Source organism: Manis pentadactyla, chromosome 7 (genome assembly GCF_030020395.1).
Source record: "Manis pentadactyla isolate mManPen7 chromosome 7, mManPen7.hap1, whole genome shotgun sequence".
Lineage (NCBI taxonomy): Eukaryota > Metazoa > Chordata > Mammalia > Pholidota > Manidae > Manis > Manis pentadactyla.
The window spans coordinates 76,836,627-76,853,367 of NC_080025.1; the positions used below are offsets into that span (position 1 = coordinate 76,836,627).

At 36.0% G+C, this 16,741-nt stretch overlaps 1 protein-coding gene across 5 annotated transcripts in view; it reads left to right on the top strand.

The window, feature by feature from the left end:
- Window positions 1-16,741, top strand: part of VPS50 (VPS50 subunit of EARP/GARPII complex) — a 132,400-nt gene that overhangs the window by 64,686 nt on the left and 50,973 nt on the right. For 2 of the 5 annotated variants that reach the window (XR_005023483.2, XM_036879228.2), the window contains exons 14-16: window positions 4,383-4,474; window positions 8,980-9,074; window positions 9,394-9,492. Coding sequence is in view for 1 of the 5 variants with exons in the window: in XM_036879228.2 (XP_036735123.1) it covers window positions 4,383-4,474; window positions 8,980-9,074; window positions 9,394-9,492 (286 nt within the window). In the remaining 4 variants the exon portion in view is untranslated. Of the gene's footprint in view, window positions 1-4,382; window positions 4,475-8,979; window positions 9,075-9,393; window positions 9,493-16,741 lie in introns of those variants that run through there. The other 3 variants (XR_005023484.2, XR_008998488.1, XR_005023486.2) reach the window with 3 other exon arrangements.

Genomic DNA, 16,741 nt, shown 5'->3' on the forward strand with positions numbered 1-16,741 from the left:
TGGAAAGAAGTATGGCTTTAGTGCATTTTCATCTTTCCTCAGGGATGGAGAAGTTCATCTCCATGTCATGGATGATTACCTGGGCAACAGAGGGCTTATCTGTACCTGAGAGGTGAGGGGGAGGGCTGGTGTGGTTGCTGCTGGAGCAGAGAAGAAAGACGGACTGGGACTGCAGTTTGTGAGCAATAAACAAGTTTTAAACTTTATTTCTCCCTTTGACTGATTTTGGTTTTTAGGGGTATTTTGCCCCGGAATTTCCTTTCCCCGGACTTACACCCCTATATTGCAAATATTGTTTCATTGGTCACACAGCTTCTTTTTTCTCCTTTTCTCTGATTTCTGTTTCATTTACCATCTCGTTTCCCTCATCTAATCTACTTTTAAATCCCTCCGTTGTATGTTTCTTTTCATATACTGTATTCTTTATCTCTGAATGACTTTTTTTTGAGGATTTCTTCTCTTTGTTGAAGTCCTTCCTGAGAATTTGAATACTTTTTGTAAATCCAAGAGCATGTTTATGACTTTTATTTTGAATTCTTTGTTGAGAAGATTGGTAATTTTGGTTTCATTAAGCCCTCTTTTTGGTGTTTTTTCTTGAATTTTCTCTTGGACCAAATTCCTCTGTCTCATCATTATTTTTTAGTGTTTCTTAATGGGATAATAGATTTGTGTAGGTGGCGCCCTCAAGTGCCCAGAAACTCGATTTCCTGTGGGGTGGGAGCGGGCACAGCTCTTGGTGTGCAGTGGTTGTGGCACCTGTCTGTCTTGCTGTGTAGTGTTCTGCTATCAGGTGGGATGTGTGGGCTGTCAGCTGATTATGGGAGCTGGGAGAATACTCTCTGGAGCTGCTATGGATGGAGCTGCTCTCTCTCCAGCCTGCCACAGTGGCGGAGGCCATAGGCAAGTGGAACCAGTGCCTGCCAGGAGGAAGGAGCTCTTGGGGCCAGGCCACACACATGCCCGCATGGCTGCTGGGCTGGAGCTATTGTGGGCGGAACCTTTGTCTGCCAGGCCTGCTGCAGTGGTGGGTGTTGCTGGCAAACGGGACCTGTTCTTGCTAGGAGGAAAGGGCTCTCCTGGGCTGTAGGTGTGTACCTGCCTGTGGGGCTGGAGCTGTTGTGGGTGGAGCCACCCTCCACCCAGCCTGCTGTGATGGCAGGGGCTGCTAGTGAGCAGGATGGGCACTTGCTGGGGAAAAGAGCTCCCCGTACTGACTCTTCACGCAGCTACTCGGCTGTCCCAAAATAAAACAGAACTACTTGGTCTTAAAGGTTGATTTCACTGCTAGCCGGCAGGCTGTGCACCACTGCAAGAAGTCTCCAGCCTGTGTTGCCAGCAAGGGGGATAGACAGTCTGAAGCTCCTGAGGGCTCCCAACCTTTTGTGCTGAGGGCCAGCTGGGGAGGTATTGTCCACCTGGCTTTTCTCCTAAACAGAGTCCTGTGCAATTCTTGCCCCTCTGGCATCCCTCTCACTGCTGGGAAGTCTTTCAAACTGCCCACTCTGCTTTCTTTTTCAGGGGGTCTGTGGAGCGTGCCTATTCTCCACAGGCTGCTGGGATTTCAGCCTCCCCGCGTATTCTGCCTGTCTCTGTTGTCCAGCCCCACTAATCACCAGGGCACCATGCAATGTGGGCTTGTGTTCCCGGAGCAGACCTCCAGGGCCAGGTGTTAAGAGGTCCCAGGCTTCTACTCCCTCCCTGTTCTGTTCCTCTTCCTCCCGCCTGGGTTGGGGGAGAGCTTGGGTCCTGCCAGGTCGCAGCTTTGCTGCTTTACCCTTTTCTTCAGGGTCTTCTCTTCTTCCTCAGATGTGGGTGGTCAGTTCTGCAGTCTTCAGGTTGATTTCAGGCCCAGTTGTATTTGCTGTATTTTTGTGTTCTTTATGATTTGGGGAGGAGGTTTTTGCCTTGCCTTCTTACACTGCCATCCTTTTTTCTGTCTCTATAATTATCTATCTTAAATGATTATCCTTGAACAATAGCTATGATTAAGTATTCAAAATACTTTTAAAAGTATGATGTTATCAGCATTTTGTTTAATATGGGCTAAATAAATTATACTGTATAAGTTTTTGATATTGCAAACAATTTAATATAGCTAGTTGATCAAGTAATTTTAGTAACTTCTAATTTCTGAGGTGCTTGGTTTCTGTGGTCAGGTGGGTGCAGGAATGCCCAAATCTTGTTTGATTAAACGTAGTATTTCAGTAGTGTAACAAATAATAAGTTAATGTTTGCTCATAAATACAGATACCAAAAAAATAGGAGGAAAATTCTATGGAAGGATTGTCATCTTCTTAAAAATATTGTTGGGATGGTGGTAAGGGGAGGAAGAGAAGGGGGATGAAGTGGAGGAAAGTGGTGGGTGCTGAGGCAGGGTTGGTGGACTGTTTTTACCCAACTCCTGTACTTTCATCCCTGCACTACCTTGGGAGTACAACCTTTGCCATCAGATACCTGGCTTTAAATTTTGATTGCCATTTACTACTTTATCTTCTGTTTGCTCTTTAAAATAGTGGGTTAAAAATCAAAACAAAAAGCCCTATAGGGTAATATAATACATCTGCTTGCAGGTTTGCTATGAAGTTTAGAGAAAATGTAAAGTACTGGTTGTTTTTAGTATTATTAAAGGAAATGGATAATGAAATAATCATGGTAATGGAATGTCCATAGGCCTTTAAAAAAAATCTTAGATTACGTAAGGAATTCATTGGTTCACTGGGATTCCAATTTTCTGCAAAATTTATCCTGTTTTGGCAACCTTTATTTTTTTCCTCGATGTGGAAACTTAAGACATTGAACACTTTTTTTACCTTCTTTAGTACATTATTTGAGAAGAAACTAAAGGAAAAGGTTTGCACAAAATTTAACACTTTCGTTTCTTTTTTGAGCCTTGGACTTTATTGCTTTTTAAAAATTGAGATAGATATCATAAAATACACAAATCTTAGTGTACAGCTTGATGAATTTTGACATGTGTATACACTCATGTAGCCATCACCCAAATTAAGATATCAGACATTCTCACTAATTTTTTTCCCCCTTCACCTATTTTACCCATTTCCTTGCTTTCTTCCCCTATGGCAACTACCAGTCTGTTCTCTGAAAATAAATGCATACTTTAGATGTAAGAGTTTAGGGGACAGTATATAATCATCATGGTGAAACTTTAGTTTTGCATCAGGCTAATAGTTTACATGTATTATGAATTTATGTACTTTACCATCTTTGGGGTGTAGTCAGATTTAAACACTTTTTGAGCCTTATATCCTTAGGTCTCTTTGTGAAAATTCTTTGACCCTAATCTGTATATTTTAAGAATATTCAGGACTCTGATTAGTCTAGCAGTTAGCTTACAATGTCTAGGACTCTAAAATGTCATTTATTCACCTGAAATTATTCCTTTCAAACTCATATTAAGGAATAGAATTGTAGGATTCAGCAGTTTGAAAATGACTCTTCATAGAACTTCATAAAGCTGAAACGGTCTCTCGAGTCATCTGCTGTAACCCTACAGTGATACTATTGCCATCCTAACACTTCGGCATTTTGAAATAAAACCTTAAAGCTGTAGTAGTTCAGGTTCACTGCCCTGTGCTGCTGGGTCCCTAATAGCCAGTCCATACAGATATTAAGGCTTAAGCTGTAGGCGTGGTCCGAGGTACATTAGATACATATTTGGGGTCTGACTTCTACAAGGACCTTTTGCTACTTACCTGTGGACAGACAGCCTGCCAGCCTATGAATGAAATAATATTTGCAGTTGTTCCCACAGTTTATTTGCAAAATGGCCATACTCTTTTTAATGGAAACGTATATGTGTATTTTCAGTTGCTTTTATGGGAGATTTGTTTTGAGATTTGTTAAGACCAAGGTCATTGATCTTACCTGTTGAACTGGACATTCTTAAATGATTATCTGGAATGGGTAAAACTATTCTGGGCCATGAAAAATATAAAATATATTCATTATCACCTCACTGCATGAGCAAGTTCTGCAATCTGTACTCTTGTTAACATGCATATTAATTCATAATTGGGTTAGTTGGTCGTGTAGTGCCCTGGTAGTAGGCAGTATGTAATTAATTGAGAACCTGGTCTCTGGGACCACACTACTCAAGTTGGAATCCTAGCTCCAGTCACAAAAGAACTAAGTGGTCTTAGATGTACAGTACTTAACATTTAAGGGTCTAGATTTATCTATTTTATCAACTGAATTTAATCCTAATACCTATTCTTGACATTGTTTTGGTTGTATAAATATTGAACATATTTTCTATATTTTACATAGGCTTACTTAAAACATATGAGAGTCCAAAATGGATTTTCTTGGGAAACAAAAATGTTATGAAGCAAATCTAAAACCGTGTACCCTTTTATTTTCAGAAGGGAGTAATATGATGGGTACTGAAGAGACTAATTTTGATCGTGGCTACATAAAAAAGAAATTAGAACATGGACTTACACGAATATGGCAGGTTTGGTTTTTTTAAATTACTTTTTAAAAAGGCAATAGAAACCTTCATGTCAAAGTTGTTTTAGAAAATCAGTGTTTAAATTTTCTGTATTTATTTGTATTTCTTGCATGTTTAATATGTTCATTTTTCTTTGAAATAAGTGTCATTTAATTTAATTTCTGTAATTTCACTGACAATTGTATTTGACTACAAGAGGCAGTAGAAAAAGTCTTTTGACTTGAAAATCTCCATTGAAAATATTCATATATTCTTTGATTTCTGTAATTTCGCTGATAATTGTATTTGACTACAAGAGGCATAGAAAGCTTTTTGAATTGGAAAGTCTCCTTTGAAAATATTCATATAGTCCTCGATTTCTATAATTTTGTGAACAATTATATGTGACTACAGGAGGCAGTAGGAAAAGCCTTTTAACTTGAAAATCTCCATTGAAAATACTCATATTCCTTGATTATAGGAATATGTTTTTTAATGTCCTAGCCAATATGCTTTCCTAAAGAAATTGCTTTCTTATTAAGATACTATTTCATTTTATTTCATTTATTTCCTTTTGTTTTCTTTTAATGTTAATTTTAAGACAGGGTAATGAAACAGGTGACATACTTGGGCTGGAATCTTGTATAGAATGAAGAATTTTTTATTCTGACATGTTTATTGGCTGAATATAACTTCTTAAGCTTTTCTTTTCCAGTCTAACTGCTCAGTTGTTATCAGATAATTAAATTTGTTAATTTGTTAAAATTTGTTACTTCTTAGGTAAGAGTGTAATTCCTTTGAAGATAACTCTTGTTCTTTCTGGGCCTCTTGGAAGCTTAGAAGACTATAGACCCTTTAACCATGTTATGGTTTTTTAAAATGTATTTTTGACTTTTCTAATGAGGCTGATTTTTAGTTTGACAATCTTTTATGAAATTTTTTTGAAAAAAATTGTTTAGAGAAACACATACTGAAAACAAGATTCTTGAATCTTTAGGAATCAGCAGTTATAATTTAGGTTCTAATTTTTGGTAATCCTGTATTAGATATACTTTTTCAATGTATACATTATTTAAAATATATTTCTGTGATAGTTGTGAGCAATTAACTTCTATATTTTCTGATATAACCGTATTAAGCTAATTTTTACTTAACCATTAACTGTGGGTTTGGGTTGACTTTTTCTGAATATTATATATAATGGAAAGGGAATTCTCATACACAATGAATATACATCCAAGATCAGAGTGAGTTGTTTCTAATTTCGCCTCCTAAGAGACTCTAATCGTAGTTAGCTGAAATTTCAAGAATCTATGGTAGAATTTCTGGTAATTCAGTATACTTCAAAATATTGGCCAAGCATTTTTATGTAGCTAGTTTCCATTCATTCTAGTAATCTGATGTCTTTTTTGATATAGGAAAATTTGTTGAACTATGAAGTTTAGTATCTAATTTGGCCAATTTAATGGAAGTTATCATACTTTGGAGTATAGATTATTGTGTTGTAGGTTCCAAGCTTTAGAGTATCCTCATCTCCATCACCCCAAGTCCCTTGTGCATCCTCAACTCCATTTCTCAGTCAGTTCTAGTACAGAACTCTGTACACTTTAGGAATTCATTGAGTGTTTGTTAAATTGAAATTACAAGGCTTAATCCAATTGAAAAAAAGCAAAAGCTCTGAAAAACAAATGTTTTTTGATAACATGTTTAGCAGACAAAACCTGACCTGACTTGAATTCATTTGACAGCAGAACTGGATCAGTGTTGTCATTAGGCTTTTCATAGTATTTATTTATCTCATTAAAATGAACATTCATATGTTGCTGAAATATTAATGTGCTTTATTTTGGGATATTGCCCAAAAGCCCACTGGGGGCATTACATAATATATTCTCTTACTATATGTACACCATAATACATTCCTAATGCTTGAAATTCTAAACTCCAAAGCAAGAGTGTGTAGCAATTTATAGACATTTATCATAAATTTATTAGTATAGAGATAATGGAAAGCAATTATTGAAAAGCACAAGAAGGTATTTAGCCTTTCTGACATAAAATTGAAATAAGAAAATCAGCTTGATTTTTTTATAAGAAAAGTTTTTAGAATATTGTGGCAAATTTTCCATGCATTTTGACTTAACCAGAATCTTTAAGAAAAAAGACTGGATCAGTCATACTATGGTGGCAGACACCATTTGTGAATTTGAGGACGTGGTGTTGAATCCATGGTCCTTGACCTTACGGCTTTTACACCTCTAACCACACAAAAGTGTTGGTCTTCCAAGATTTTTTTTTCATCTTTAAATATTTGGTATGTGAGAAATTACATTTAAAAATGCTTACAATGAGTTTCAATTTATTGTAGAGAATTAGAGGTGCAATATTCCTGCTTTTTGTGAACAAATTTGAAATTTTCTTTACAGCCTAGTATGCCACCACTTTTAAAATTCTCCCTCGGCCATTTGAAATATAACCATGTGTTTCTTCTTCATTTTGAGAATTAGGTTCTAATGTATCTCCTTGTTATTTGTGTTATTGGTCTGTGCATTTCTGAGGGATGAGCTTTACTATTTCAGAATGACTGTAGTTTTGTCAGGCTTTTATTTCTAACAGCTTTTGCTTTTAGTACTTGGATGCTATGCTGATTAATGCTGTAGTGCTAATAACCATTTTACTTACCTTCTTTGTTCATAATTCCCTTCATTAATTAAAAAAATAGCTCTTTCATCCTGAGGCATTTTTCTATGAATTCTGGTTTGCTTTATTATTATCATTTCTGTTTATTTTGTTTATATTTTCCTAGCAAATACATTTTAAATGTTTTTGAATCATGTTGAAACTCTACCTTTTAACAGGGCAGTTGAAGCTGTTTATACTTTTATTTATGTTTAATTCATATTTCTTTAATTAGGTAAGTTGGACATTTAAAAATCTGTTAATTTTTGATTTGTGAATTATTTGCTTGTGTTTTACTCATAGGTTCTAAATGATTTATGTGATAATGAGTAATCCTTTGTGTGTCATTTTCAGTTTTTACTTTATTTTCTGTAATGCAGATTTTAACTGTTGAGGTTCTAACTGTTGACCTTTGCCTTTGTGACTTGTGTTACATTTATTCTCATAATGTTCTTTTCTATGTAAAGCTTAGGTCAGTATTCTGGTAATTATAAATGTTCATCTAAACTTTATATTAACTGTGGTATTGCTAATACCTAGAGTACTACCTAGAACACTTAATAAATACTCAGAAAATATTTTTGCTTTATGAATTAATTGTTAATATTGTGAAAACATATGAAAAATTCTTATTTAATCCATTTTATATTTCTTTTAATAGATGGTATAAAGGGAGGATTTTTTTCCCCTCCAAAATGTAGTCAGTTTTCACTACTTTCTGGATAATCTATTTTCTTCCTTGTGTATTTGTGATGCCTCCTTTTAGCAAGGAACAGTGAAAAGAGAAGACTTGGAAGGCAGATTGACCAGAATCAAGACTTAGCTTTGCCATTGACTGGACATGAATTTAGGCAACTGTTGGAGTTTTTTTCAGTTTATTTCTCTTTGGGAAATAATAAATGCCTGCTCAATGAAGATGTCTTAGGATTAAAAATAATATGTAAAGTTCTTAGCATAATGCCCAACAAGATGTAAATAATCAGAAAACAGGGTTTTTTCCTGTAGCTTATTAAGCTCTTGTATATATATATAAGCACTATTTCTGAGTTACTCTTCTTTTTCCATTGATTACTCATAGCTTTTACTCCGTCTTTTCCAAGCTTTAATTTTTCAAAGCTTTTTTAAAAATCAGGTGATTGCCTGTTTATTTCTGGTGAATTTTAGAATAGTCGTTGAGAGGCAAAGTTTTATTTTGTGATTTTGGTTGGAATTTCACTGAACCTCTACATTAATTTGAAAAAATCAACATCTTTACACTATTTAGTTGCCTGTCCAGTCCTTTGACTCTCAATTTATTGAAACTTCTTTTGTATACCATTAGGTTGTTAGTTTTCTCTTACCTGATATTTCTTATTAAAGTTGTTCCTAAGTATATTGTATTTTAATATTTATTTTAAATGGAATTTCTCCATTTTAAGTTGCTACAGCAGGTATACATGAACACTATTAATTTTTCTATATTGTACATAATCACTTCACATGGTTATCTTATTAATTCTAATTGCTTTTTAATTGATGTTTACTTTAGAGTTCCTATTCCTACCAAGCCATGCATAAATAATGATTTCTGTCTTCATATCTATGAGGATATAATTCCTGCCTTGCATGTGTGTGTATGTACTAATAGTGATGATTGTGGCCATTACTGTTTTTTTTTTAATATATATCTCATGTTCATGGAATTGTCTCTGTGATATCGTCCTAAGGACCTTGGCTTTTGGCCTAAACAGAATTCTTTGTCAAGTTAATAATGTATTACTCTCTCATTTTAATGCGTAACTACAGAATATGGTTCTGAGAGCTTATTTTCTATATTTTGGGTTTACTTGAAATATTTTTTTGCTTTGCAGGATGTTCAGCTTAAAGTAAAAACCTACCTGCTTGGAACTGATTTGTCTATATTCAAATATGATGATTTCATCTTTGTTTTGGATATAATCAGCAGGTAGTGTTTATCATCTTGTCTTACTTAGTTTGATTCATTGAACCATGTTAAAGAAATCATGAATCAGTGAGTTATATATAACTTCTTCATGGAAATGAAGATAATTGGATGTTTCAATCTAATTGCTGCTGGGTTGGTGAGTGTGTTTAAATATTTCTGCCATTTGAATATTGGTAAAACATAATGGATTTGTGATCTTTAGAATTTCTTCAAATGTCCATTTTTGTGGTTTGTTATCTTTGAAGAAATATGATCTAGGCATTTTTTCTCTATAACAAAGATTTTGCTGAAATTTATGTCAGTCTTTTTGTCCAACTAGGTTGATGCAAGTTGGAGAAGAATTTTGTGGTAGCAAGTCTGAAGTTTTGCAAGAGTCTATTAGAAAACAAAGTGTCAATTATTTTAAGAACTACCATAGGTAAGAATTCTAGTAAAATATGAATAGACTTATTACCTGAATACTTTTGTCTAATGCTCAGCCTTAGAACATTAATTTGTCTAAAACAAATGACTTTTGAATTTTAAAGAATATGTTCTTTGTAGGCTGTTTTTGGATTGTTAAGGATTTTTTTCCAAGAACACATTCTCATTATTCATTGCATATTTTAGTATATTTGTCTAGAGGGACTCAAAATACTGAACTAAATGTTGAAATGATTTCTTTATTGATGAAAGATGATTATTAAATTAGGGTTCACCAAAAGAATTTGGCTCCTCTTCTATGCCTGCTTGTACGGTATGATATGATAGTAAGGAAGTTAAGTCAGTAGAGGCAGCACTCATGAGGCAGTGCTTGAAAGTATCTGCCTTTTCGGAGTAAGAAGGCTTCTAGAGAAGAGGGCATGATATTCAGAATCTTAGCTACAAAGCCAAGATTATGTACTACATTTCTTTGCAAAACTTTAAAAAGGGTGACTAGAAATGGTTTTGGAAATGGAGAAAGGTGAGAATGAATATCATATAGCAATATGGTTGTATGCTTAAAGCAGCATTAAATTGAGAGAGCTAACATTTATTAGACCTTTCTTGATAGAAACTGGACCCTGCTCTGTACTTTATATACATGTGATCACTTGAATTGAGTCCTATCCTACTTTTTATTTTGCATTTTTATTTCTTAAATGTAAGTTTTTATTGTTGTTATTTGGTGCCAGGGAGAGTCAGGATTTGAAATTCTACTTTCTCTCCTTGTTCAGAGTCAATACCTGGTCACAGTGATGTGTAGTATGTCTGAAGAGAGATTATTGGATATCAAACCATTGATTGATTAATTATTAAATATATTTAAATATAAGTTTTCTGTGTGAAATGTAAATTACTAAGTATTTGTTTTGAAAGAAGATTTAAATGGATCCTCAAAGCAGAGCCTTTGACTTTCATAACTGAATGAAGAGAAGGTTTAAAAAATTTAGTACAAACATTTTTTCAATTGGTTAAACCTCAGGAAAGCAGTGGTAAGGGGACAACATGAAGCCCTAACACTGCCTTTATTTATAACTTCCTTTTCTATTAAAACTTAAGCCCTGCTAAAACAGAAGTCTAGTCTGTACACATTGCTACACAAAAGGAGAGGGGCCTGTAGTCACAGATAGAAAAAACAAGGAACTATGAAGTAGCCAGAAGCCTCATTTACCCATCAGAATGAAGGCATGTCAGGTGTTCATTTCCAAAAGATGGCTTTATATCCAGCAAGACAACTGGGGAGACCCTTTGGTGTTCCTAGTGACTGCGAAATGTGTGCAGTACAAACATTTATTTAATGGTCTCCATTCTGCATCCTACTTTTACTTATTGTCAAAGGTGTCTGTCATCTGTGGCAGCCACGCATGGGCATTTCAAGATTCTTACTATGACAGAGATCCCTCACGAAAGTTCATCCTGATGAAATTAGAGAATATACACATGAATTATTAATGTTTCCAAAACACTCAACATTTCAATGGACTTCTCTTAGAAACATTTGTGAAACTTCCCATTGAAGAGTATGTACTGTACTGTTAGAAGGAGAGCTGAACTAGAAGACAGTAGACTTCTTTCCTTATCCCGTTTTTGCTGCTTGCCAGCTCTCTGACATTGAACAAATCATTTAACCACTTCAGGCTCTGCTTCCATCAACTGTAAGATGAGGAAGCTGGATAAAAGGTTTCCATAAGTGTTGCCTGCAGATTGTGCTTTTTCTTGCTTTGTTGAAGAGTGTGAAATTGGAATAGATTAAAAAGAAAGGATTTAAGAAGCTCAGGGGATTAAAGATGGTGGCATGAGATGTGAGACACAGAACTTCTCCCAAAACCACAAATAGTATGAAAATATAGTTAATTAATACAACTAACCCTAAAACAGAAACAGGAAAGAAGGCTGAACCAGACTGCATAACGACATCATGAACAGAGCAGACCTCACGAAACAGGGTAATGTACCAAAGGATCTGGAGGGACCCAAGCCCTTGCCCACCCCAGCTCACCAGCGGGAGGAAGATAAATGGAGCGGGGAGTGGGTGGAAGCCTGGGACTACTGAACACCTAGCCCTGGAGATCTGCTTTGCAAGCAGAAACTTACACTGTGTGGCGCTCTGGAGGTTGGAGAGCTGGGACAGGTGGAGTGCCTGAGACACTGAGATTCTGGCTGTTTGTGGAGGATGGGATCCACATCTGGCCACAGTCTGAGAGGCTTCCTAGCAGCGAGAGGGCTGCTGAAGGGGTGGGGTTTGCACGGAGCTTGCTGTGCAGGAGAAGGGAGAGCTGGACAAGGTTGTCTGAGCACGCTCTTCCTAGTAGGTTGGGAACTTTGAGGAGCTTCAGGCACTCCATCCCCCTGGCTGGCAACTCAGCTCCGAGGCCCCCCACTATGACACGCAGCCTGCCGAGCCTTCTTCCTGGCCTGACAGCACTGGCTCGCAAACTGGCAGTCGCTGTGCTGGCGTCAGGCCAACCAGAGGGAGGCCCTGCCTACAACAGCTAGAGATGCCGAGCACAGCGGCTTACACCTGTGTGCTTGGCCCACTGGCTATGATACTGGAGACAGGCACCACAGATGGGAATCAGGAAACAGATCTTTCCTTCCACCAGACACCAGCTCCACTCCCCAAAGACCCCGAGCCTCACTCTAGGGGCTGAGCAGCTTCAGAGATTGGAGCTTCTGGGCACTAAAGGGCATCACATAGAAATAAGAAATGTCAGAATAACCTGATTTAAACCAAAATCTCAGAAACCACAGAAAAAGGGCCAAATTAAACTGAACTCACCAATCTTCCTGAAAGAGATTTCAAAATAAAAATCATAAACATGCTTATGGGGGTACAGAAAAATATTCAAGAACTCAGGAATGAATTTAAGACAGAGATATAATCATTAAGAAATTCCATATCTGAAATGAAACATACAATGGAGGGATTTAAGAGCAGATTAGGTGTAGTAGAAGAGACGGTAAATGGAATAGAAATTGGAAAAGAGGAATACAAAGAAGCTGAGGCACAGAGAGAAAAAAGAATCTCTAAGAATGAAAGAATATTGAGAGAACTGTGTGACCAATCCATATGGAACAGTATTCACATTATAGGGGTACCAGAAGAAGAAGAGAAAAAGGGATAGAAAGTGTCATTGAGGAGGTAATTGCTGAAGACTTCCCCAGTCTGGGGAAGGAGATAGTCTCTCAAGCCATGGGGGTGCACAGATCTCCCAACCCAAGGGACCCAAAGAAGACAGCACCAAGACATATAATAATTTAAATGGCAAAGATCAAGGATAAAGACAGACTTTTAAAAACAGCTAGAGAGAGAAAAAAGATCACATACAAAGAAAAACCTATCAGGCTATCATCAGATTTCTCAACAGAAACCTTACAGGCCAGAAGGGAGTGGCATGATATATTTAATGCAATAAAGCAGAAGGGCCTTGAACCAAGAATACTCTACCCGGCAAGGTTATCATTTAAATTTGAAGGAGGGATTAAACAATTTCCAGATAAGCAAAAGCTGAGAGAATTTACCTCCCACAAACCACCTCTACAGTGCATTTTGGAGGGACTCATATAGATGGAAGTATTCCTAAGACTAAACAGATGTCACCCAAGGGATAGACAGAGTACAGAATATGATTCATAACAGACAAAGATGGAGGAGGAAGAAAAAGGAAGAAAAAGAAAAGAAGAACCTTTAGGTTGTGTTTGTAATAGCATACGAAGTGAGTTAAATTAGACTGTTAAATAGTAGGGTAATTACCCTTGAATCTTTGGTAACCACGAATCTAAAGCCTGCAATGGCAATAAGTACATACCTATCAAAAATCACCCTAAATGTAAATGGTCTGAATGCACCAATCAAAAGACATAGAGTCACTGAATGGATAAAAAAAGCAAGACTCATCTGTATGCTGCCTACAGGAGACTCACTTCAAACCCAAAGACATACACAGACTGAAAGTAAAGGGATGGAAAAAGATATTTCATGCAACTAATAGGGAGAAAAAAGCAAGAGTTGCAGTACTTGTATCAGACAAAATAGATTTCAAAACAAAGAAAGTAAAAGAGATAAAGAAGGACATTACATAATGATAGAACTGTCAGTCCAACAAGAGGATATAACCATTATAAATAGCTATGCACCCAACACAGGATCACCTACATATGTGAAACAAATAATAACAATTAAAGGGGGAAATAGAATGTGAGTGCATTCATTTCAGGAGACTTCAACACACCACTCACTCCAAAGGACAGATCAACCAGACAGAAACTAAGAGACAGAGGCACTGAACAACATATTAGAATAGATGGACCTAAAGAAAATTTACAGAACACTTCATCCAAAAGCAACGGGATACACATTCTTTTCAAGTGCACATGGAACATTTTCAAGAATAGTTCATATACTAGGCAACAAAAGGAACCTCAGTAAGTTCAAAAAGATGGAAATTGTACCAACAAGCTTCTCAGATCACAAAGGCATGAAACTAGAAATAAATTACACAAAGAAAACGAAAAAGCGCACAAAAAAATGGACGCTTAATAACATGCTCCTAAATAATCAGTGGATCAATGACCAAATAAAAACAGATCAAGCAATATATGGAGAAAAAATAAGAACAATAATTCAACACCACAAAATCTGTGGGATGCAGCAAAGGCTGTGCTAAGAGGGAAATTTATTGCAATACAGGCCTACATCAGGAAAGAAGGACAATCCCAAATGAACAGTGTGAACTTACAATTAATGAAACTAGTAAAGGAAAAACAAATGAGGCCCAAAGTCAGTAGAAGGAGGGATATAATAAAGATTAAAGCAGAAATAAATAAAATTGAGAAGAATAAAACAATAGAAAGTATCATTGAAAGCAGGGGCTGGTTCTTTGAGAAAATAAACAAAATAGATAAACCCTTAGTCAGACTTACCAAGAAAAAAAGAGAGTCTACACACATAAACAGAATCAGAAATGAGAAAGGAAAAATTACAGACACCACAGAAATATAAAGAATTATGAGAGAATATTATGAAAAATTATATTGTAACAAACTGGAAAACCTAGAAGAAACAGACAACTTTCTAGAAAAATACAACCTTCCAAAGCTGACCCAGGAAGAAATAGAAAATCTGAATAGACCAATTACCAGCAAAGAAATTGAATTGATAATCAGAAAACTACCTAAGAACAAAACGCCTGGATCAGATGGTTTCACTGCTGAATTTTATCAAACATTTAGTGAAGACCTAATACCCATCCTCCTTAAAGTTTTCCAAAAAGTAGAAGAGGCGGGAATACTCCCAAACTCATTCTACGAGGCTAACATCACTGTAATACCAAAACCAGGCAAAGACACCACAAAAAAAGAAAATTACAGACCAACATCCCTGATGAACATAGATGCCAAAATACTCAACAAAATATTGGCAAACTGAATTCAAAAATACATCAAAAAGATTATCCATCATGATCAAGTAGGATTTATCTCAGGGATGCAAGGATAGTATAGCACTCGAAAATCCATCAACATCATCCACTACATCAATAAGAAGGACAAAAACCACATGATCATCTCCATAGATGCTGAAAAAGCATTAGCCAAAATTCAACATCCATTTATGATAAAAACTCTCAACAAAATGGGTATAGAGGGCAAGTACCTCAACATAATAAAGGCCATATATTACAAACCCACAGCCAATATTATACTTAATAGTGAGAAGCTGAAAGCTTTTCCTCTAAGATCGGGAACAAGACAGGGATGCCCACTCTCCCCACTGTTATTGAACATAGTACTGGAGGTCCTAGCCACGGCAATCAGACAACACAAAGAAATAAAAGGCATCCAGATTGGAAAGAAAGAAGTCAAATTGTCCCTGTTTGCAGATGACATGATATTGTACATAAAAAGCCCTAAAGAATCCACTCCAAAGCTATTAGATCTAATATCTGAATTGAGCAAAATTGTGGGATACAAAATTAGTACACAGAAATCTGTTGCATTGCTATACACTAACGATGAACTAGCAGAAAAAGAAATCAAGAAAACAATTCCATTCACAGTTGCATCAAAAAGAATAAAATACCTAGGAATAAACCAAAGCAAGGAAGTGAAAGACTTACACTTTGAAAACTACAAGACACTTATGAGAAAAATTAAAAAAGAAACCAATAAATGGAAACACATCCCCTGCTCATGGATAGGAAGAATTAATATTGTCAAAATGGCCATCCTGCCTAAAGCACTCTGCAGATTCAGTGCTATGCCTATCAAAATACCAACAGCATTCTTCAACAAACTGGAGCAAATTGTTCTAAAATTCATATGGAATGACAAAAGACCCCGAATAGCCAAAGCAATCCTGAGAAGGAAGAATAAAGTGGGGTGGATCTCACTCCCCAACTTCAAGCTCTACTACAAAGCCACAGTAATCAAGACAATTTGGTACTGGCACAAGAACAGAACCGTAGACCAATGGAACAGACTAGAGAGCCCAGATATAAACCCAAGCATATATGGTCAATTAATATACGTTAAAGTAGTCATGGATATACAATGGGGAAATAACAGCCTCTTCAACAGCTGGTGTTGGCAAAACTGGACAGCTACATGTAAGAGAATGACCTGGATTATGATCCAACCCCATACACAAAGTAAACTCAAAGTGGATTAAAGACCTGAATGTAAGTCATGAAACCATAAAACTCTTAGAAAAAAACATAGGCAAAAATCTCTTGGACATAAACATGAGCAACTTTCAGACTAATTATGGTCTCATAAAGTGTACCTCTTGTAAATAGTGTATAGTTTTTAAAAAATACAATGATATTTTTTGTATTTTGATTGAACTGGTTTTCCAGTTTCCATTTAAAGTATTTATTGGCATAATTGGGTTTAAACAAGTCATATTGCTATATATTTCTAAAAGTGTTATCTATTCTTTTATCACTTATTTTTTCTTTCTTTTGGATCTTGCATATTTTTAATTTTGGGGCCATTTTTTTCCTCAGCTTTTAAAAAATTAATTCTTGCAGTAGTTACCATCAACATTTCAGTATGCATTTCTGTTTTATAGTTAACCTTAGCTTAGTATACTTCCAGAATAATGCAATAACAAACTTTGTAACTGCATTCATTTTCTTTACCCTTTTAGTGTTTTTGCCAAATACTTCTACTTTCTTTATTATTTTCTGCATTTTTTTTATTGTGTA